General features: G+C 37.3%; 1 protein-coding gene across 3 annotated transcripts in view; it reads left to right on the top strand.

Annotated features, from left to right (window-relative positions):
• The window catches only part of CPEB4 (cytoplasmic polyadenylation element binding protein 4), a 71,300-nt gene that overhangs the window by 5,439 nt on the left and 42,219 nt on the right, over positions 1-23,642 (top strand). For all 3 annotated transcript variants that reach the window (XM_055421846.2, XM_055421845.2, XM_055421844.2), the window contains exon 2: positions 15,067-15,148. In XM_055421846.2, coding sequence (XP_055277821.1) covers positions 15,067-15,148 — 82 coding nt within the window. The remainder of the gene's footprint in view (positions 1-15,066; positions 15,149-23,642) is intronic.

Genomic DNA, 23,642 nt, shown 5'->3' with positions numbered 1-23,642 from the left:
AGTTTGAAATGAATCAGAATGGTTTTTACATTTGTTTAATGTAAACAAATGTAAAACAGGTTTGGGCACATACAGTGAATTAAAATTCATTATGACATTTTAAATTAATTTTTGTTGGCCAGTCTTAATCTTTTCTTTTATCCATGTTTATGGAACCAGGAGCAAAGATTGAAAATATTGAATTTTCTTCTAAATAAGTGATATGACAGGCATTATATCTTAGCATTTTCTTTGTATTAGTATATGTTCTGCCGAAGCGAGTTAAAGTTCTCATTACGTGAATTCAGATAACATGCCTCAAATCCAGTTTTCAGATAACTAATGTATATTTAATAACTGCATACTTATGATAATCTGTTTTTACATGTATTAACTCATTTCACTCAATAATCCTATGAAGTAAATATTATTGTTATTATTACTATTTACACATGAGATTAGGCTTTTAACCATTATACTACAGTATCTTTTCATGTAGACATGATGCAGATGAGTTGGGGGGTGGGGGTAATAAATGCCTGCCAGAGCATGTAGGTAAGAAGAAAATTTTTGCAGTGAATAATTGATATCTGATGATCAAAAGCTAATTATAAAGTTTTGAAAGTGGAAAGTAGTAGAATATATTTGTCAACTTCAAAATATTAAACTTAGATAATAGTCCTCAAATGAGTGTTTTTTTTTGTTTTTAGTACATGCTAGATATCAGACACTGAGCTAGGTGCTTTCACATTTGTTATCTCACTTCCTATATAGGATTTTTCAACCCTATGAGGTTTAGTTTTATTGTCTTAATTTCAAAATGAAGAAACAAGGTCCATATCTTGTGACTAAAGGCATGATTTGACCCTTACTTCAAGAGGAAAAGACTCCTACCTGTCCTGCTGAACACATCCTGGAATCCTGATGTCCAAACCAAATAATGTACTGGGGCACCTGCCAATAATTATATTTGAATATAGCACGTTTTTGGAGGGGTGCCTAGATCTTCTGTCCTTACAGGAAGTAAATGAGAATTGTGTGCTATAGATTCTAGTATTCTGTTATATTCAGCTCAGTTACGCCCCCATCTCTACTAGCTAGGAACCAAGAAGTAGGCCAAAAAAGAAAACAAAAGGAAAGGGGGGAGACAAAATCTGTCGCAAAAATGATCTTAAAACTGGGTTATTAGGGAGACATTTTAGGATTTAGCGTCCATTTGCTTTGGTCACCATGATTTGTTAAGTTGTCTTAACCAGGCAAAATAATTCATGTCACTTTAATAACTCTACTTGTGTTGTCAGTTTATTGATCTACAAAATTCTACATGGCATCTTATATTTGAAAACAGAAAGTTACTGCATTGCTTTATGTCCGAAAGTCATGGTGAATTATTAAAATTATCTAAAGTGCAACTTTATTACATTACATTTTGTTTTCATGTAGTCCCAAAAGAGATCTTTGCATAGGAAGCATTTTCTTTGACTTATTATATTTACTTATATCAGAAGAGGGGAAACTCATTATTTTTAACTGTAAAGCATGGATTGGATGGTCTGGCTCCAGCTGAATTGATATGTTGGGGAAACTTTGGGAAAAATCTACCAGATGCAATTTTACTCCTTTTTGTAGAAAGCCTTCTAACTAAGTTTAATTGCTTTCATGATGAAATCAAAACTTGAGCAGGGTAGTTTTGAAAATTTTTATTTTCTGTTGTGTCTTCAGAAAAGCCATGGAATATGATCAACACACTGTTCAACATCTTTCAGGAAATGCCTATTTATTGCGAGCTTAGTGCATGTGGTTGTGTTGCTAGTTGCAATTGGAAAGATGCTGTTAGTTTATGAGTTTATGCTTTTGAGAATAGTTTTTGTTGGTATTCATAAGAAAGAAATGGAAAAGTAGGCTTAAAGTTAACATATGCCTGTTTTGAATTTTGCAGTCTAAATTTATTTTCCGTATGACTTTCTCTCTCTTGCTATAGGGAAAATAAGCTTGAAGTACCATTATCACATTTTTTTCATCACTATGTTGTACTTTAGTTTTTGGTCCCAACATAGATAATATATATAATGCATTTCTCAGGGAGCTTGTAACATGAGCATTCATTTTCATTTTTCCTGACAGAAGTCATTTTATGTTGTTCAAAGAAAATTGTTCTTACAGAAATTAAAGTGTAGTTTTTATAGTAATGTATAATTTTTTAGAAGGAGTTTATGATATTATAATATTTTATAATATTAGAAGGAGTTCCACTTCCAAGTTTTTAGAAAATTCTTAGTATATGGAAATATATAGGTATAGATCCTATTTTTAATCAGTTTCTGAAACTGACACTTGGATTATTACTGAGAAAGGCCATTGTGTGAGGCCAAAAATACAGTATACTGAAGCACAGGTCCTGGATCCAAACAGACTTAAATTTGACTTGATCTCTATGTAGCTTGACCTTGAAAAAGTCACTTAAATTTGGGAAGACAGTACCTCATCAAGATATTAGTACCTATAAGTGAAGGGTTATTGTGAGGTACTTTATGTGGCCATATTAAGTAGCTTGCTGCTGTTGCTGCTGCTGTGTCGCTTCAGTTGTGTCCGACTCTGTGCAACCCCATAGACGGCAGCCTACCAGGCTCCCCCGTCCCTGGGATTCTCCAGGCAAGAACACTGGAGTGGGGTGCCATTGCCTTCTCCGATTAAGTAGCTTAGATTTTTTTGTTTAATTTAAAATAAAATTAAAATCTCTACTATTGAGTACAATCTTGAAATTCAAGTAATTACAAAAAGCTTCAGTATCTATGACAGATTTTTGAGCAGTTCTTAGTGTTGTATCTTATCATATATTCTACACTTCTCAGAATATGTCTTTTTTTTTTGGCCATGCCACCTGGCATGCAACAACTTCGTTCCCTGACCAGGGATTGAACCATGCCTCCTACAATGGAAGGGAAGAGTCCTAATTACTGAACTGTCAGGAAATTTCATCAGAATACTCCTTTTAAATAGCTAGATGCAACCCAGGACAGATGAAACATTTAGCAGAATTATCAGTTTCCTTGAAGAGTTTAAAATTGTTTATATACCTAAACTTTTATTAGCAATAACAGTCTGCCTCTTTCAGTAGTCGAAAAGATTTTGCCTATTTTTAAGAAATTTACATTTGATTGTTTTTGTATACATTAAAGGAGATTGTACTTTGATGGGGTTGGTTAAGAGACAGGAAAGGTACCATAGATTTATATTGGATATGTTTTAACTTTTATCCTGGAAAATTTTTTTTTAATATATATTTTAATTAATTTGTATAATGGGCTTCCCTGGTGGCTCAGCTGGTAAAGAATCCACCTGCGATGCGGGAGACCTGAGTTTGATCCCTGGGTTGGGAAAATATCCTGGAGGAGGGAAAGGCTATCCACTCCAGTATTCTGGCCTGGAGAATTCCATGGAGTGTATAGACCATGGGGTCACAAAGTGTCAGATGCAACTGAGCGAATATAACACATTTATTGAGAACATGCTATGTTATGAGCTAGGCACAGGACTGGATATCTCATAAACATGGTTTCGATTTGATTTGTAATTATTTCTGATCTGTTCTAATCTTTGAGTGATACTAAACCTGCTTTTTTTCTCATTATAAAACTATTAAAAGCTAGCCCAATAGTTATATTTCATCTTAATCCATGGGTTATTTAAACTTTAAGGGAAACTAACAGGTTAAGCTTTAAGTATAACAGAAACAATGTATAAATGGCATTTTTAAATATTTTATTAATGGTTAACATTTATAAATATACACTTATACACATGTGCTTTTTTAAAATTCTGTGACAAAATGGTACCATAAAAGGCAAAGTTTAACCTGTGAGTCACAGAATTCGGGTCTCATTATATGTCAAGGACCACTTACAGGTCCTCTCTCATGTTTTTAAACTGAATTTTTAAAGTTTGAAGTCTTAAGCTAAACATGTATTTTTCATATTGTAGAGTATTTAGATTGGGCAGTTACTGTTTGCTGAATAGTTGCCAGGTATATCCCAATCAGGCTTTCCTGGTGGCTCAGTCAGTAAAGAAACCACCTGCGATGCAGAAGACCTAGGTTTGATTCCTGGGTTGGGAATATCCTCTGGAGAAGGGAATGGCTACCCACTCCAATATTCTTGCCTGGAGAATCCCATGGATAGAGAAACCTGGTGGGCTACAGTCCGTGAGGTCTCAAAGAGTCGGACATGACTGAATGACTAACACACACACACATATCCAAAATCATTGTTTTCTTGCAGATCTATAATGAGTTATAGTTAATCCCTCAGTATTATACATTTTAAACCCATGTTTATATTTAAATATTATGCAGCATGTGCTGTGCTGTGCTTAGTCGCTCTGTCATGTCCAGCTCTTTGTGACCCCATGGACTGTAGCCTGCCAGGCTTCTCTGTCCATGGGAGTTCCCCAGACAACAATACTGGAATGGGTTGCCGTGACTTCCTCAAGGGGATCTTCCCAACCCAGGGATTGAACCCAGGTCTTCCACATTGCAGGTGGATTCTTTACTGTCTGAGCCTCCAGGGTAGCCCCATTATACAACATACTTTTAATAATAGTTGTTGCAGATGTTTTTGAGTAATGCATCTGGTGCTGGTCAGTAAAATCATTGCTGTAGCCTTACTGTCTATAAGAACCTTAAAAAGAACCAAACAAAAAAAGTTGATGTAAGATGTTACTACTCAGAAAAAGCTATTAATTTTTGTATGGAAGTCCGATCTGAGTTTCAGCTATGGCTCTGCCACTTGCTAGCTCTGTGACCTAAGGTAAGCTACTCAGCTTTCCTGATCCTTCATTTTCTCATTTCTTTTGTCTTGTCTTTTTGAAATAAGATGAAGTATTTCTAATATTTGGCTTCAGAAAGATTGTTGGTATAAGAGAGAAGGTCATCAACTAGAAATATTAATTCAAAATTTGGAAATCGCACAGATTCTTAAAATGTGAAAACTGTTGTTTAACTGTTGTGTGGTAATTTGAGCTTAACTTTAAAGAAGAACTTTATAAGCTGAACTATAATTTTGTTTAATAAACTCAGTGCATTAGGGAATCAGCCCAGATGATGCTCTCATTTTCTTGAACACTGCTGGAAAATTTAGTGACCAACTGGTTTTTTTGTTTGTTTCCTGTTTGGGTAAAGTCTCTCCCCCCACCCCCAAGTCTTTTAAATTTCTTATTATGGAAAAATTTGAACATATTCAGTAATAGAGTATATAGCAAAATCCCATGTACATGTCACCTGGCTTCCAACAAGGATCAGCTCCTTGACAGTCCTCTTTCATCTATCTTCCTAACCCTCTCTCCCTGCTTTCATGTTATTTTGAAGCATTTCCTAGGTACTGTATCATTTCATCTGTAAGTGGTTTAGAATGTGTTTCTAAAAGATGTGAAAACTGTTGTTTAACTGTTGTGTGGTAATTTGAGCTTAACTTTAAAGAAGAACTTTATAAGCTGAACTATAATTTTGTTTAGTAAAAGCTATGAACTGTAGTTCATAGCTGTGAACTATAGTTCAGCAGTGAGAAACTGAGGCAAGGCCCATATTTTTGTTGTACCTGCCCAGCCTGTTTTACTGCTCAACCTGATGCTAATCTAAAAAAGCCACTATTGGCCACATCTCCTTTCTTAGACAAGAAGGGTGCTGGTGGTCATGTGTCTGTCAAAGAAAAGGGAGAGAGATCCAACAAAACACTAGAATATCCGCTGATGACCAGATATTGGGAGAGATTGTCCAGTTTTCTCTATACCATCTCAGCTTTCTCCCGGGTTTATATTTCTGTGAATTTGTGAGACGGCTCTCCAAAAGGAGAGAGAATAGGACATTATTTTTGTTTTTAAGGGGAATTTAAAGGTTTGGGATCTTTTGCAGGCCTTTGGACTGCATCACACTTTTTCATCTCTTGTTTATCAACCCACAAATGTTTTTGTGCTTTCTATGGACCGTATGGTGGGAGCACATGACCAAGGTAGACTCACTCTCCTCCTAATGAACTGAACTGTCGGTGACCTCTTGCTTTGTGCCTGAATATTGAGAAGTGCCTTCTGCTCAGGAGACATTGGAGAGCTAAGGATATGAGTGTGGTAGCTATGAGAGCCCAGAGGCTGACAGTGGGCACAGGCTGCCTTTTGACGTTATGGTCAAGGCTCATGGAATAGAAGAAATGTTATGGATTGTATGGGTTACAGGATGCAAGCCTCGTTAGGAATAAAGATTGTGTATTTGGGTGACCATTCTCTCTGATGACTCTGTACCCTGATCACACCCAGGAGATACATAGCAGAGGAATGCTGACTGCCAGTAAGCAGCCAAAGATAGAGGTATGGCCTGAGTTTTAGTAGAACTTACTCACTTTCCTGAATTAATGATCTCTTGCCCCGAATAGCATATTAGGTACGAAAGATCTCCCCCCTCCCCCCCCCCGCTTTTTTGTTTCTTTGTGAAAATGAGCTATAGGAAGTAGCATGGAACAGCTGAATTATTCAGATATAAACAATACCTAATTTAATATGTTGGTTTGGGGCTCTTGTGCCATTGCACTGGACAGAGAAGGAGCAGAGGGAGTGTTTATTGAGTGGATCTCCTAACTGGTGAGTATTGTGCGTGGTCTATTATGGACTTTATTTCATTTCTCCTCAGCCCAGTTTTATAAGGGAGATGTGTGAAGTAAGGGAGATCCTTATTTCACTGATGAAATCAAGGTTCAGAGATGATATGATGTCAAGACCACTTGTCTAGTAAGTGGTGATTTAAACACAAGTCTTAGAATAGATTTTAGTTTTTTTCCTCTGCCAGGTAAAGTGGAAATGAACAAATGGTTAACAAGAAGAAGGGGTCTATTGATTTAGGAACTGACTAATCAAGTCTAGAATGCCAAGTTGTTTTTTTAATACAGTCAAGTGGTGACAAGAAATATTTATCACTTTAAGGATTTCTAATCCGTTCAGTCGCTTAGTCGTGTCCGACTCTTTGCGACCCTGTGGACTGTAGCCTACCAGGCTTCTCCGTCCATGGGATTCTCCAGGAAAGAATACTGGAGTGGGTTACCATTTCCTTCTCCAGGGGATCTTCCCGACCCAGGGATCGAACCCGGGTCTCCCGCATTGGAGGCAGACGCTTTAACCTCTGAGCCACACTGAACATGAATGTGGTTTATTTAGTAAAGGTGGAATAAAAGCAAATTTTCTCAAGGGCTTTCTGGAGAGATCTGGTTCATCAGTTCACATGGGAGAAAATGGAGCTATTGATCCAATCAGGGTAATATACTAAAGACATTGATCCATTTTGTTATAGTTTATTATTCTATTAGGAAGCACTTGGTAGCCTAAGATCTGTAAGACTGTTTGCCTCATTATAAAGTGTTCATAATGAGAAAACACTGACTGAAGAGGGACCCTGCTAAGAAATATGAGATGCTAGTAACCGTGGTTTTTCCTACTTGATATAATTACTTCTTTCACTTTAACCTCTGATACTTATTCTTTGCATACAGACCCTGTATACAGTGAAGGATTTCATACCTTGCAGGTGTTGAGAGGTTGAAATTTCTAGGTTGTGACAAAGTTCATTTAATAACGGACCACTTTTCTGAGCTTCTGCTATGAAGTAGACTCCACCACTTACTTGGTGACTTTGAGTGCAAGTGGTTAACTTCTCATAGCTTCATGAGAAGCCTAAAATGGGGGTGATAATTGTACTCACTTTACATGATGGTTGTGAGGAACTAATGTACAGAGATCGTGCATCTTTTATCTGAGACACAACACAGAGCCAGAAGGGATGTAACCATTTTAATAATGATGGTGGCAATGATGAGGGACTTACTATGTGCTGCACAGTTGCTGCAGTCTGTAGCTTTGGGGATGAGTGGAGCTCACAGTCCAGGGAAGGAGGGAGTGGGTAGCCATCACAGACCTTGTTCATAAATACGGGTTGTCAGTGTGCTTGGCGGATATGGGGAAAGGGGACTTGTGCTTGCATAGGGATGGAAGGGTGATCTGAAAGTGGAATCTTGAAAGTTGACTATATTGTCAAATTTTGATGTCTGTGGCCTTAAATATTTAATCCAAGAAAATATTTATGTTTTGGCAAATTTTGGATTAAAACTGTCATAGTTACCTTTGATTAATTATGGGCTCTGGGGCATCTCAAATTTTGTATTTATTTTGGCAGCTGTTATACTGGCACAGACTTTGTCTTTCAGACCAAAATGTTTTCCTTTCCCTTCTTCACCAGGGAGAAACTTCCAGGGTAAGCCAGAAAGAGAAACTTCCATAAGCTAGTACAGATACATAACAATCTGAGAATGATGCTCACAGTCATATATGTCTTTACAGGAAGACAGTGAGTAAAGGGTGTAGCTGAATTTTGGCTTTGGTTCTTAAGAATGTCAGTTCAGTTCAGTTGGTTAGCCGTGTCCAACTCTTTGTGACCCCATGGACTGCAGCATGCCAGGCCTCGCTGTCCATCACCAACTCCTGGAGTTTACTCAAACTCATGTCCATTGAGTCGGTGATGCCATCCAACCATCTCATCCTCTGTCGTCCTCTTCTCCTCTTGCCTTCAATCTTTCCCAGCATCAGCATCTTTTCCAGTGAGTCAGTCCTTTGAATCAGGTGACCAAAGTATTGGAGTTTCAGCTTCAGCATCATTTCCTTCCAATGAATATTCAGGATTGATTTCCTTTAGGATGGACTGGTTGGATGTCTTTGCAGTCCAAGGGACTCTTGTGCTTTAGTCAGGTCTAGTAATGCGACTTCACTTTCACTTTTCACTTTCACACATTGGAGAAGGAAATGGCAACCCACTCCAGTGTTCTTGCCTGGAGAATCCCAGGGATGGTGGAGCCTGGTGGGCTGCCGTCTATGGGGTCACACAGAGTCGGACACGACTGAAGCGACTTAGCAGCAGCAGCAGCAATGCTAAAACATAATAATGCAAGTATGACAAGACAAGAACCAGTAATGGAGTGGTTATAGTGGTGGTTCTGTTGAAATTGAGCTTAATTGTAATCTTTTGCCAATTTATGCATCTTAGAGCTTGGAAGAGAGGGCTTTGTTTTTGAGAGCAAAACCTTTCTCTTCATAGGGAAACTGTAAAATAGTTGATATTTAAGCTGGACTGCATCATAATTGTTAAACAGGATGTAAGCCATAAATCACATCCAGAAATATCTAATGAAATTTACCTGTGGAATGGAATTGCTTAACTTAGTGGTTCTCAAAGTGTGGTCCCCATCTTCACTTGGAAACTTAGAAATGTGAATTCTTGGACCTACCAAGACCTACTGAATGAAAAACTTTGGGTGTTGACTCAGTAGGCTGTGTTTCAATGGGACCCCCAAATGATTCTGATATACTCTTAAATATGAGAAACACTGGCTTTTATTGTTCATCTGGATATGTTTTTTAAAGTCTACGAAATAGTAATTTTGGTTTGTGGCATAATTGCAATCAGGTTGTTTATCCTGGTAGTAATAGGCTCACAGATTCATGTGCTTCTTGTGGCTACTTCTGGGATGTTACAAAAAGCCATGTCATCAGTTACTTGCTGATGTAAATCTTCCTGTTTTGCTGTGGCAGTCAGGATTATTCAAGTGTATATTAAAAGGACAGGTCTTGCTCTTTGAAATGCTAATTTGTTTTGTCAGAAGGTTATTTTTATCAACTTTGATTTTCATAGTGGCTTTTGTGGTTTTTCCTTTAGAAATTGCTCTGTGAAGTAGAGATGACATAAACTGAAACCAACCAGTTACTGATGCAACTCAATATATTAAATACAACAATTCAGGTTACCAAAAAAAAGAAAAAAAGATCTCCGTGTTATAATCAAGTTTGCTTTGCTGAGCCTTGAAAATAATTGGTGGTCTTTTATTTTCATTCGTGTTTGTTAAGCTCACATTTCTAAAGTCAGGCTGGTGGTTCAAATTCTGCATTCTCTGCTTAACCTGACCCTGAAAAATTACGTAATCATCCTAAGCTATGCCTTCATCTGTGAAATGGGATAATAACTGAACACTTATTGTATTGAATTTCGTGAGGACTAAATGAGATTGTGCATGTAAAGCATTAGATCTTGATGAATGTTACCTGCTGATACTGTTACTGTTACCACCATTTCTGCTCCTGTGGTCAGCTATAGTTAACCTAGAGATGCATGTTAGGGCTCTTAATTTGTGGACCACATTGATCTGTCATCTCAACAGGAAGATAAGGCTTCTCTATCTCTTATGTTTTTAGTATCTCTGCTATTATCCTGTATTACCTGTATACATTTTATTCTTTTTTTTTTCATTCATTGAGACATACTTGAGTGCCTCCTGTTTGCTAGGTACTAGCCAGCATGTTCCTCTCCCCAGGACCCTTAAGGCAGGCAGAGTGTCTCATTTATTCTAATATGTATCTTAATTAGTGTGGTCTTTTGACTGCCATGACCATTATTTTACCCAAGGTAGCGCCACCTGCTTTGGAGTGAAACTTGGGCTCTTGAATCCAGACTAAGCTGCTGAACTAAGCAGTAATCTGTCTGTGCAATAAACTGTTTTTCCCTGGTCTTAGTTTTTATCATTAAATTGAGAATTGTTGTTTAATTGCTCAGTTGTGTCCGACTCCTTTGTGACCCCATAGATTGTAGCCCCCCAGACTCCTGTCCTTGGGATTCTCCAGGCAAGAATACTGAAGTGGGTTGCCATTTCCTTCTCCAAAATTGAGAGTGCTGCGGCTGCTAAGTCGCTTCAGTCGTGTCCGACTCTGTGCAACCCCATAGATGGCAGCCCACCAGGCTCCCCCATCCCTGGGATTCTCCAGGCAAGAACACTGGAGTGGGTTGCCATTTCCTTCTCCATTGCAGGAAAGTGAAAAGTGAAAGTGAAGTCGCTCAGTCGTGTCCGACTCTCAGCAACCCCATGGACTACGGCCTACCAGGCTCCTCCGCCCACGGGATTTTCCAGGCGAGAGTACTGGAGTGGGCTGCCATTGCCAATAATACAATCTAAATTATAAGGAGGTTTGAAGATTCCTAATGACAGTATTTAAAAACTACCTAGAATATGGTCAGATACTTAGTAGATTTTCAATAAAGAATAGATCTGCTTTTCTCTGTGGGCTGCCAAGATAAACTGGCAGTGGCGGGTTGAAGCAAATAGAGTTGTCAGTGTTTTTGTTTTGTTTTGAGCTTTTATTGGAAATCAGAACATTCCCCCTTCAACAAATAGTTTTTTTTTCTTTTTTGATAAAGCTTGTTATTTTGTATTATGTATAGCATAATGAAAACATAGTGACTGTCCTTTTAAGACTTATAAATGTTCATTTTCTTATTAATAAGATTAATTAACTCCCACCTTTTTGTGGGCAAGAAGTTATAAACTTTCATCAGTCATCCTCGTTCACGTCTTCAATTCCTGCCAAACTCATTATAATTTAAACTGCAAATCTTGAAAGAGCACAGACTGTTTTAGGATATGGGAAAGCTAAAATACAAATGTGTTTTGTTGCTGGGAAAGGAACCTTAGAGGTTTAATTGGACTCTTTCCTGTTTCAGATCAGGTGACGTGTCACACTTCTGCTCATATTTTGGTCACCATCTCAAGTTAAATTAAGAAGACCTGCTACTTAACAGAATTTCTATTTTATAGTTAGTTTACTTCTGGGAAATGAATTCTAGAAAATAAATGCTTATGATGTTTGGGTTAATTAGCAAACCAAAAAGGCAAAATTGAAGGATGAAACGTAGAAATCAGAACACTCTTGATTTGACACTCTGGTTTTTGGGTAGAAAAACCAGCATTGTTTGTCTGTTCTTATTTCTTGGGTTTATTTGTTTGTGTCCCCCTCCATTTACTTCTTAATGGCACAGATGTTTACATTTTAGTCCTTTTGGTAAAACTGGGTATTTAAAATAGAAAAAAAATCAGTGAGAGAGTAATCAAAAATGATAAACTTTGGACCCTGTCTGAGAACAGAACATTTGCTTAGCAAAATATGTGACTTGAATTACTATAGCATCATAAGAAACAAAGTGTTATACAAATGTAAAGTAGTTGTAATAATTATAATTTCAAATAAGATTGAATTGTGGGGAGAAGTACATGTTAGAGATATTAGGCAAGAATACTGGAGTGGATTGCCATTTTCTTCTCCAGGGGTTCTTTCCCACCCAGGGAATCGAACCCAGGCCTCCTGCATTGCAGGCAGATTGTTTACCCACTGAGCTACGAGGAAAGAGAACATATTAAGTCAGGGTTGGCAAAACTGTGGTACTTGTGCCAGTACGGCTTGTATCTTGCATTTACATGTGTCTTTTGAGGCATTGTTTTTTTTCTAAATCCATTCAGAGCCTGAAAATTATTCTTAACACATTGCATCTGAGAGTCAGAGTTTGTATATTGGTATTTATTTATCAGATTTATATTAAATTGTGACAAGTGAAAGGAAAGCTGGTAAAAGTATAAAAAAGATAGAGGGTTTCTTGTCTTTTCATTCCACCAAGCACTACTGAAAATTTAGATATTCATTTAGGATGTTAGTTTTAATGTACTCTACCAGTCATAAGTCAGTGGTTGTTATTTTAGCAAAACCTTTATGTTTTAGACAATAGTCTGGAGAGTCCTGGGGTGGGGCGGTATGAAGTGGCTTTGCTGAATTCCACTACCACATTTGGAAACCTCTAGGTGAAAAGGATGCTTCTTTATTTACCAGAAGCAGCTGTCATAAAACAAACCAAACAAAAACACTGATTTTGTTTTACCAACTGATTCTCTTGGGTGCTCTTGTCATTTAGTGATTGGCAAAATGCAAGTCCTGAAAGTTCATAAGTTGCTCACTACTGTAGTTGCATTAAAAAAAATAGGCCGAAGTCTCCTCTTACATCTCCCCCACAGCCATTACAGTTTTATTTTGATTACCTACCCCCCGACCCCACCCAGCTCTGAAAGGGGGTTTAAAAAACAAACCTCAAGATAAGGAAATAGGAGAGAGAAAATGCTTTCAACATTTAATAAAAATTACTCAAAGAAATTCATTGATTCATCAGTTGAGGAAACGTGTGCTTTCTAAGCTGCCAGACCCTGTGTGAGGCACAGTGATACAGATGCATGGAGCAAGGCTTTTCAGCCTGTTCCACATCAAGGCACACGTAGAAAGTGAAAATATAGAAGCAGAAATCACCTGCCAGGGAGTCCTGCCACATCAGGCCCTCTGGGCAGTCCTGTGTGTTGAGGAGATGAACATCTCAACACACCGTCACCCTTGGGAAATTGTGCACATGGGAAACGTTTGATGTGAGACATACCTCCTACCCTTGGGAAACCGACAGTCAGAGAACATAGGCAAGTGAAGACACTGAGCATTAGTGTCTCCAAGACTGGTTTTGTTGTGGAAATAGAGATAGTGGCTGGCCTGATTTTGAGTGTGGCTTATAGATTGTTGAAGGGAGGACAGATCCAGTGACTGCAGAATGCGATAGTGGAATTTGTTCTTAACTTCTTTCTCCAGTTATGCCTCAAATCCACTTGACTTCCAAAAGAATATGCAGTAAAGTTTTGATTTAACTCAGTGCTTGAGACGAGAAGGATTAAAAACAGAAGAGTTTCTCCTTTTTGTGAACTCTTACTCTTAGAAATTCTCATTCTGACCACCTGTCCTCTTGCCTCTCTCTATTGACCATATTGAGAAGATGAGGACAGTGAGGAAAGAATGAGGAGGAAAAGTGGGAAAGATATTCTGGAGGAGCCATACTAGTTTAGAGCAGAAGAGCATGTTAAGACATTTACTCCCCTTCCCATCTTTATCCCGTGCCTTCCCAGGGGAAAAACCTGTAACACTCTCTACTTTAAATATAGATGATATCCCAGTATAACTACCCTTGGACACTTCAGGTTGTGGAACTTAAAAAAAAAAGTTTGTGTCCCATAACAGTGAACATTTTTGGATATCTGTTTGGTGGGTGGAGTCAGAAGGAGTGGTCCCCATTTCAGGGAAGAAGAATAATAGTGCAGGGTGAGTAGTGTTATGGAAGGACAAAGGAGAAACGTCAGAATGATCAAAAGATGGAGGATGTACTCTATCAAACTTTAAGTTCTAGAAGTTAGCTGAGATGTGGAAAATGAGATCCCAGCAAGTCTGAAAGAAAAGTGGGGGGTGGCGGATAAAACGAGGCAAATTCTTTTAAAAAGCCAAAGCTTTGAATTAAAAAATAATGAGAGAAAAACATCATTGAAGAGAGAGTTCTGAAATCATGCTTCTAAAATTCCTTTGGAAGCCCCCTTTTGTTTAATAACCTTGCTGTGGTCTTTGTAGGTATATATTTATTCTCTAGGTGGGTCAGAAACATGTATTATACTGCTTTCCCTTTAGTATTTAATTTGAAAATGTTTTCATCTCCTTTTCATTGTCAAGCTAAACTTTGGTTTTAGTGATCTCTAATACCCTGAAGAATGCTGCAGCATCAGCATGGTTGTGTATTTTCAGATTCCTCACCCATTCATGAAGTCCATTTTGTTAAGCCAGGGTTGAGACCAGCAGTGTTCTCCTTATCCTGTCTTCCCTTTATTCTAATAGCAGGAAAATCAAGACTACTTTGCTACTTAGTGGTCTTGTAGACATTTGATGACTATTTTCAGATCTTGGCTTATAAGTAAATATCGCTATTCTGAATAGCACATGTAGATGTCACCTTAACAGATTACTGCTGGAACAAGTTTGGGAAGCTTTGCCACATTACTGAAATCTTAAGTGACAGAGAAATATTATGAATTCTATTTTTATATATATTTAATATTCTTAACCATATGGAAATTAGTTTTTGCTTTGTCCTTGAAAGTAATGTTTTTATTGATAATTATTATTGGAAATCAAGTCAGTCTTTGCTGAGCCCTGGGTACTTGTGATTTTGGTGTTTTGCAAGTGTTAAAAATAAAATGTAGTAATAATGTGCCTTACATGGAGAGGGAAGAAAATTCCTGCTTTTTGATCTGTGTCCCATCAGATGCAGTTTATTATTTTCTTTTATAATTATATGCTATTTTAAAAGTGGTTTGTGGCTGTTTGTGTTTACAGGATCGCCCCAGGACTTTTGACATGCACTCATTGGAGAGTTCACTCATTGACATAATGAGAGCTGAAAATGATTCGATTAAAGGTAATTTTCCAAATGTAACTATTTGATTTCAGTAAATAGTGTAGAATGTGTATTATTATCTGTGTAACTTGATGAGCAATATGGCAAATATTACAGGTTCACATTTTGTATCCAGTTCCATCCATGTTATACATGTATCTCATTTTGTTAAAAAATCAAACTTACTTGATAGACATCCACTGTAAGCCCTTTACAATACCAATTAAGGGAACTACAAGAGTACTATTTGCTAAGGGAGGGCAGTTAACTGGAAAGATGGGAACCATACTTCTCATTTGTTTTAATCTTTCAGGCAAAACCTGCTCACCTGTATGTCTGTTCACCAGTGACAATAACTATACACTAGGAAGAGTTCAAATGTTGATAGATATTTTGGCCTAGTTTCACGTTCTTTTTTAATGGCCAACAGTTTCAAAGTTAAAACGAAACTTTGTAGTTCTTGAAATCTTTTTTATATATTATGTTAAAAAAATTGTGCTATTCCCACTTGGATTCTGGTCTCAATTCTTTTACTGAATAAGATATTGCAATTTGACTAGACCTCAATTTCTTGATCTTTAATAAAGTACTTAGAATTACTCTTATAATAAAGTGACTTAATAATGGGGAACTTTAAAAACACAGATGCCTGGGCCCCATTCCAGGTGTGGGGTGGGGTTTATGATTTTTTTTAATATCTCAGGTGATGTTCATGCGTAGCCAGAGTTGAGAATGACCAGATTAGGTGTTCTTTAAGGGCCGTTCTAGCTCTGATGTTTTGAAAAAGTACCCCACAAAATAAATATTTTTCTGCAAAAAATCTCATGTTACTATACTGCAGAGTTTTCCTGTTTGTTTTTAAAAACATTTGGGTTGTTTGGTCCTGTCACTTGAGTTGTTCATGCGTTCAATGTTTATGAGCCTGCTTTTTGCCAAGTCAGCTTTGTACTGGGATCAAAGGTGGCAAGGAGCCTATGACTTAAAGTGGTAACTATCTTGGCCTAGTTTTCTTTGTGTTTGATTTACCATATTACTGATGCAGTAAAACTGTTTTTCAGCAGACCTATAACAGTAAATTTTTTAATGAGAAATTTTTTTAGTCTGGAAAGATGAAAATTAATATGTGAAAAAATATGTATCTCTCTGATGAACAAATTTTGAAATAGGATTATTTTGAATGTCTTTACTGAATTCCTCATGGACTTCTGATGGCCTCTAATGGGGTTGTATACTTTGCTTCTGAGGAAGGATGATCTTTCAGAATTGGCTTTTTATTTTGTCACTTCTTAGCACTCTGATTTGGGCTAGTCCTTCAGCCTCTTTGACCCTTTGTTTTCCCAGCAGAAAACGAGGAGAGTCTAAGGCTCTTTCTAGCACCAGAAAAACTGCACGCTTTAAAATGAAGTAGCTAAAGGATGAATCTGAATATAGTTTGTGGATTGTACAATCTCACTTTCCTGGTTTTGTACTATAGTTACATAAGATGTTCCCAATTGGGGACACTGAATAAAGGGTACACAGAATCTCTCTACTACTTTTTGTAACTTGCTGTGAATCTGTGGTTGTTTCCTTAATTGATTTAAATTGATTTAATCAGCAACTTCTTTTTAAGAGCCTCTTCTCTTCTGTAGTAGATACTAGGGATAATAATTAGAACTCATTTTCATGATAAGTGCCTGTGTCTTTATCAGAGAACACAGTTTATAAATGGCAGCAGTCATAAACCCTTTATTATGTCATGCTTCTAAGAAGTAGGGCTTCCCTTGTGGCTCAACTGGTAAAGAATGCACCTGTAATGTGGGAAACCTGGGTTTGATCCCTAGGCTGGGAAGATCCCCTAGAGAAGAGAAAGGCTCCAGTATTCCTTTCAGAATACCCACTCCAGTGTTCTGGCCTGGAGAATGCCATGGACTGTATAGTCCATGGGGTCGCAAAGAGTCAAGACACTACTGAGTGAGCTTCACTTCACTTCTAAGAAGTAAGCCTCTGGTATTTTTATAAGAGTTTGTACACGTTTTTCCAGTAGGACTAACAACATTTGCTTGGTTTATCAGATATAGTCAGGACAACTCAAAATTTATTTTTTTCTTTTCTAGTTCACTGAGTGGCTTATTGTATAAACTTCTGCCTTTATTCTATGAAAAGAAAGTGTTAGTCTTTCAGTCATATCTGACTCTTTGTGACATGGACTGCAGCCCACCAGGCTTCTCTGTCCATGTGATTCTCCAGTCAAGAATACTGGAGTGGGTAGCTATTCCCTTCTCCAGGAGATCTTCCTGATCCAGGGATTGAACGTGGGTCTTCTGCATTGCAGGCAGGTAATCTTTACTATCTGAGTCACCATATTCCCTTTTAAATTTCTTCTTATCAATATTTACCTAAATAATTACCTAGACTAATTTTCTGGAGATAATTAAAAGATAAGTCTGGTGACAGAATTAAATCTGATTGACCTAAATAGGAACACAAAGATTTTGTAAAATTGTGATTTATAAGAGGAAATATGCCAGAATGGAAATACCATGGGTTTTTGAGTCAGGTAGACTGGGATTTAAACTGCCATTCTGCCACTAGTTTGTGGTGGTTTTGAAGATTAAATGATATGATGTGTCTATAAAATCCAGCATACTGCCCAGTTCATTGAGAAAACACTCAAATTGATTTTTATTACTAAACATCTGTTTGTCTCTTTTCATGCTTATCAAATGAGAAAACCAGTTTCAATATAAGGTGCCAAGATGACTTAAGCCTATTGAGTGAATTTGTGTATTTTTTCCTTTTAAGAGCAGTAAGGACTTCATAGATGAGTTCATGGTCCTAAAATGTCAGACAGTAGTTATGCTTTTATTATTATTTTTAAACCAAGATGATGAACTTTGTACCATTGTAGTCCATTGCAATGCAGTTTTGCTCATGGAAATACTTTATTTCTTGTCAGACTCTCCTCTGTCCTTTTAAAGTAATACCTATCCATTTTGAAAGTAAATAAGTGGCCTCTTCATGTGCTCTGCTTCCTTAGAAATAGAGTAAACAGAAAATAGGCGTTACTTCTGTGAGATTAGTTTAGAACAATATAGCTTTCAGAAAAATGGTATAAAGATGCAATTAAAATAATTTGAAAATAATTTTTAAAAGCTATCATGTGGTGGCAGATTTTATATTTGGGTTCATTTTATCTTAAAATGATTTTATAAAATGTATGTTGAATGACTTCATTTATTTTTATTTTCATTTGCAATCCCACATAGATATGTGGTTTGTGTGTATATGTTTAAATAATGAAGCCTAAAATTGAAACAAGATCTGTCAATTGAATGAATTTGTAAGGCTGTATTATTTATTTACATTTAAAAAATTAAATTTGCTTATTTTTTTGGGGAAAAAGAAACTCCCTTAATAAAGTGGGTTTAAAATTTTATTTTTGCCATCAACAGACAAGATGTTAATATGTCTATGTCTAGAAACTTTCAACTTCAAATATAATTTTTCAGTTTTTTATGAATATGCTGTTGATTCCAGTTGGCTTGTTTAGCAACCTTTAAAAAGATAAAAGAAATGTGCAAATGGAATGGCTAGTTTTCATTTCATAATTTACATTAGTTTTTTTTAATTTTACAGTTTATTTAAAAATAGTTTTTCTAAGGATTTTAAGGCTTCTTATCTTCTCCATGTACAGAGGTTTGCCTCTTTGAGAGGAAGAGGTCCCCCTCTCGGCCCTTCTCTGACCAGCTGGCGTGTCTGTGTGTTGTTTTTACCCTTGAGACTATGTCCCGCCTTCTCCATAACTGACACCAGTGACAGTCTGTAGCAGTTCTCCCCCAGAGGCTGATTTCGTGTTCCTCGTTGCACACCCAGGCTCATAAGCTGAGAGCCTGCGCTACACACCAGTTTTTGAGTTATCTCCAAGGTGGCAGCTTGTGTGTTGCTACAATAATTATTAGGCTTATCAAGTAATTCCTTCACCTGGACAGGAAAATCTTTTACCATTGTAGATGCTGAGATGTTTATTTGGGAAATATTGTATCTTAGTGCTATTTGTGTTTTCTCTTGCCTGTGAAATTGGTACTTACTGTTTAGAAATGGAACAGCATGAAATAGATTAAAATCACGTGCATCTGCCTTCAGTCTCTGAAGCATAGCTTGGACACAGTGAAATAAAGATTCATGAAGTGGTAATATTTTCAGTATATGTAGGAGAGTCCTCTAAAAATTAAGGGGCTTTTTTTTTCTTTTCTGTGTGTGAATGGAATAAAGGAATATAGGCATAAACCAGTTCATGGAATAGAAACAGAGACAGCACTGGAATAAAGAGACAAATTATCAGAAAGAAAATTATCAGATATCAGACAGTTTACCAATCCATAGTTTCATATTGGTGGTTGAGTGTTTTAAATTTGCCTCATTTCACTGGAAAGCCTAATGAGACAGCAAAATTATTGGTGAACAAAGGCAATCTGTAAATTGTCAAAACATTATATAGTTGTTCTTCAGATATTAATTATGATCAGAATACAGTTTTAATTTTCCTCAAAATATTGTGAAATTAGAATCTTTTACTCTTCATGTTGTTACGGAATGCATCTTGCTTCTAGGTTTTGGAAGGGGGAGCTCAGTGTTATCTATACCAGTCTCTCTGAGTTTCAGGCATTTTAAAATACTTAATTTGCATGTGGGCAATGATTGCATTCAGAAATACAAGTTGTTTATAAAGTGCCAGTCTTTTACATATTCCCATGGTGCCTAAGAAACCTATTGCATATGTTGAGTAAGTATGGGAGTGTGTTGTACAGTTAAACCTTCGTGCCTTACTTGCTTCATTTAATAAGAACTGATTTGAAGAGCTGGACCTGTCCCACAGATGCTATATATTTAATTCCTGACTGCTTAAGGTATTGTGACCTTGTATTTTAAAATAACTTTTGGGAATTTTTTTCTTTATCTGCACATTAAATTAGAGGGCTCTCCCCTGACTATTTTTCATATGTGTGAATTTGTTTGAAACAAATGCTTAAACGAGTGCACAAGTGATGATTCCATCTGTGCCTCTTTTCTTTGTTGCTAAGAAAAGGCATTTATAATAATCTCTCTAGAAGAAAATCGTGAAAGTCAGTTGAAAGTTTAGTACACAAAGCCAGTTTTGTTAATTTTGAGTAAAATTTTTTGTGTCACTGTCAGAGAGAGTGACTGTTGGAATAATTACTTAAATTCTGTATCCCTACCACAGTGGAAGAAGTAAAGTTAGTGCTACTTTAAAAAGATATCATAAGTAATAACCAGAAAACCTTAAATTTTCCTTGGATCCACAGTTCTTTTCATATTCCTATATGTAAAATTGCAGTCATGTAGTTCTGTATCTTCAAGAACAGGTGTTATATACTGATACAGATGTTTTGAACAGATACTGTATATGACTTTATGTACACTGAGATAGCTCTAGAAACCTTTCATCAGAGTTTCTGAAAATAGGACTAAATTTTATATTCAGTTGTAAATGTGAGTTTCAGAGTACATACAGTTTTAAATATGAAAGGCACTTTTACAAAGTAGTTTCTATTGCTACCTATTAAAATGATTTATTTGAAATAGTGGTGGGGGGATATAATTTCTTATAGCATTTCATCGTTTTCTGTTTAAATCAGTGGCAATTTGTGAAAAGACAGCTATGTACTACTATGCAACCCAGTCCCCAGTCACCTTTTTAAAGGATTAGATGGACATTTTTCTTCAAGGGATATTTAATGGTCCTTGATACAAAATACCATAGAGAAGACATGGATAATGCAAAGCAACTAAATTATACTTGGGTTCATAATCAAATTTCTCTTTCCTAGCAAATTACCACTATGTGGTATCAAATGTCTTCTGGTGAATTGGAGTATCTTTAAATACTACAAGCCTTGAAGACTCAAGAGTCTTCCAGGCAGCTGCCTTGCAAACCTGGCTGGTTCTTTCTTGCTCTGTTTGGATGATACCAAATAATTCAAAGCAGCATAGCAGGGGAGTGAGTAGTGGAGGGCTCTAGGGAGGAGAAAATTGCCTTATCTTAGAAGCCTCATGAGTAATGGAATAAGGCACACAGCAGAGAATGCAGTTTATAAACTTGGTTGTAATGAACTTTGCGTAGGGCTGTTGAGAAGTGAAGTGATTGTCTCTCCTTCCATACTCTCCCTTTCCTGACTGCTGAAATGGAACATCCTAAACAGTCTTTTTCTTTTGCTTAGTTGTGCTGAAGGATGGGACCTGGGCTTCTGTGTTGAGGTAACTTCCTTTGTGAGGAAGGAGGAGACAAAGTGGTGGACCATGATTGTCTTTCTATTCCTGGTGCAGGTTGATTTCTGAATTCAGACCCACTCCTTTCTGGTTCACTGTTGCTCAGGATTCTTTTGATTCCTCATAGCACTGTGTAGGCAGAGTTTACAAAGTTGTGGGTTTCAAACTGTGTGACTGTACTTTTCCAGGTTGGAGGATTGCTGTTGTTTCAGGTTTGTTTTGTTTTAAATTTTTCAAGGGGGGGGAGGGGAAAGGGAAATGCCTGGGAGAACAGAATGGGATGTCTGTGAACACTGATGTGCTGGTAGCCTGAGACTGAAGTCTTCCTTATTCTAAGCTCTGAACTGAAACCAACCTGCTTCATACTAAGTGCCCCTTGTGCCTTGGCCAGATCCTCATCTGCTGGACTTTTTATATAACATGTGCTGGTAAATACAAAGTAGTGATCCTTTGCCCTCCACGTGTTGGTGATTAAATATTGACTCTTGTTCTTATTTGTTCTGAAAATCATATAAGTAGTTGTTACAAAAGGGGAATTTGTCTTATGTCATCCACGATTGGTCCATAATTGCTCAAGCAGTCTCCATATCTTAATCCTGAATATTGAACATAAAGAATCTTATTTGAGTCCAGGAAAATCGAGTAGGCATCTTAAAACATTATTGTAACTCTGTTTTTACCCAGGTGAGAAGTGAGGGTAAAGGGGGCCAGAGGGTCAAGTGACAGTAAACTTTGTTATTTAAAAGGTTAAAAAGCCTAACTATTTTTAAAGATGCTTCTAACTCATACAGCTTTTTATTTGCTTTGCAGCTGTATTAAAGCTCATATACTTTATGGCTGTTGTGATTTAATTTTGTTAGACTCACATTCAGGGCAGGGATTGGTAAAGAAATAAACATTGGTAATATTTATAGGTAAAGAAATTGGTAAATTTCTTGGTAAATTGGTAATATTTATTAGTAAAGAAATAAATATATGTGACAGTTTACACTTAGAAATGCCATATCAAAACCCAAGCAGCAATCAGGTAGCAAGTTTATGAGTGCTTTTCTATAATTTTTACATTTTGACATTGAGTATTGTGTAAGTAAGTAAAGTTGCTCAGTCATGTCTGACTCTCTGCGACCCTATGGGCTGTAGCTACCAGGCTTCTCCATCTATGTACAATTTAATAAATATGGGCATTACAATGAGGACAGATAATAATATTATTTTCCATTCAGAAGTGAAATCTGAATAGCATTTAAGTAGTAAGGTTTTCAGACTTTGTCAGCAGGTTGTCAGTGTCAAAATATTAGGGATCTCCCTACGGTTAAAAAGTAGAAGGAGGTCCAGAACATTTATAGAGATCCATTTTGTTCATGCCCATGTCTAAATTAACAATAGTATATTGTACCTTTTCATAGTATCACTTAGTATTTTTCTGTTTTTTCCTTCTATATGGTAAAATTCTGTAGAGAGGTGACTTGCTGTTTCATTTCCTGATAGCTACTAGAACAGCCCTATGTGCTATTAATCTGCATAATGAAAGCCCTTTTGATTATGGAGTAATACAATGGTGAGTTGTCTGTGAAGGTTTAAGACTTTCCTTAGTGTTCATTGGAAGGACTGATGCTAAAGCTGAAACTGCAATACTTTGGCCACCTCAGGCAACGAGTTGACTCACTGGAAAAGACTCTGATGCTGGGAAAGGTTGGGGGCGGGAGGAGAAGGGGACGACAGAGAATGAGATGGCTGGATGGCATCACCGACTCTGTGGACACGAGTTTGAGTGAACTCTGGGAGTTGGTGATGGACAGGGAGGCCTGGCGTGCTGCGATTCATGGGGTCGCGGAGAGTCGGACACGACTGAGCGACTGAACTGAACTGAACTAGAAGGCAATGGCAAGCCACTCCAGTACTCTTGCCTAGAAAATCCCATGGATGGAGCAGCCTGGTAGGCTGCAGTCCGTGGGGTCGCTAGGGGTTGGACACGACTGAGTGACTTCACTTTTCACTTTTCACTTTCACACATTGGAGAAGGAAATGGCAACCCACTCCGGTGTTGTTGCCTGGAGAATCCCAGGGACGGGGGAGCCTGGTGGACTTCCCTCTATGGGGTCACACAGAGTTGGACATGACTGAAGTGACTTAGCAGCAGCAGCAGCATAATTGTAGAATATGTTATTTGCTGACATTGAGGGAGGGGAAGCCATGCCACTTGATTCATAGCTCTCATAAAAATATCCGAGATTCTCTTTGCATT

This window comes from Moschus berezovskii, chromosome 18 (assembly GCF_049115385.1).
Source record: "Moschus berezovskii isolate FMDL1 chromosome 18, NW_MosBer_1.0, whole genome shotgun sequence".
Classification (NCBI taxonomy): Eukaryota; Metazoa; Chordata; class Mammalia; order Artiodactyla; family Moschidae; genus Moschus; species Moschus berezovskii.
Note: the sequence above shows the minus strand (reverse complement) of the source record. Positions and strands in the feature narration are given on the sequence as shown.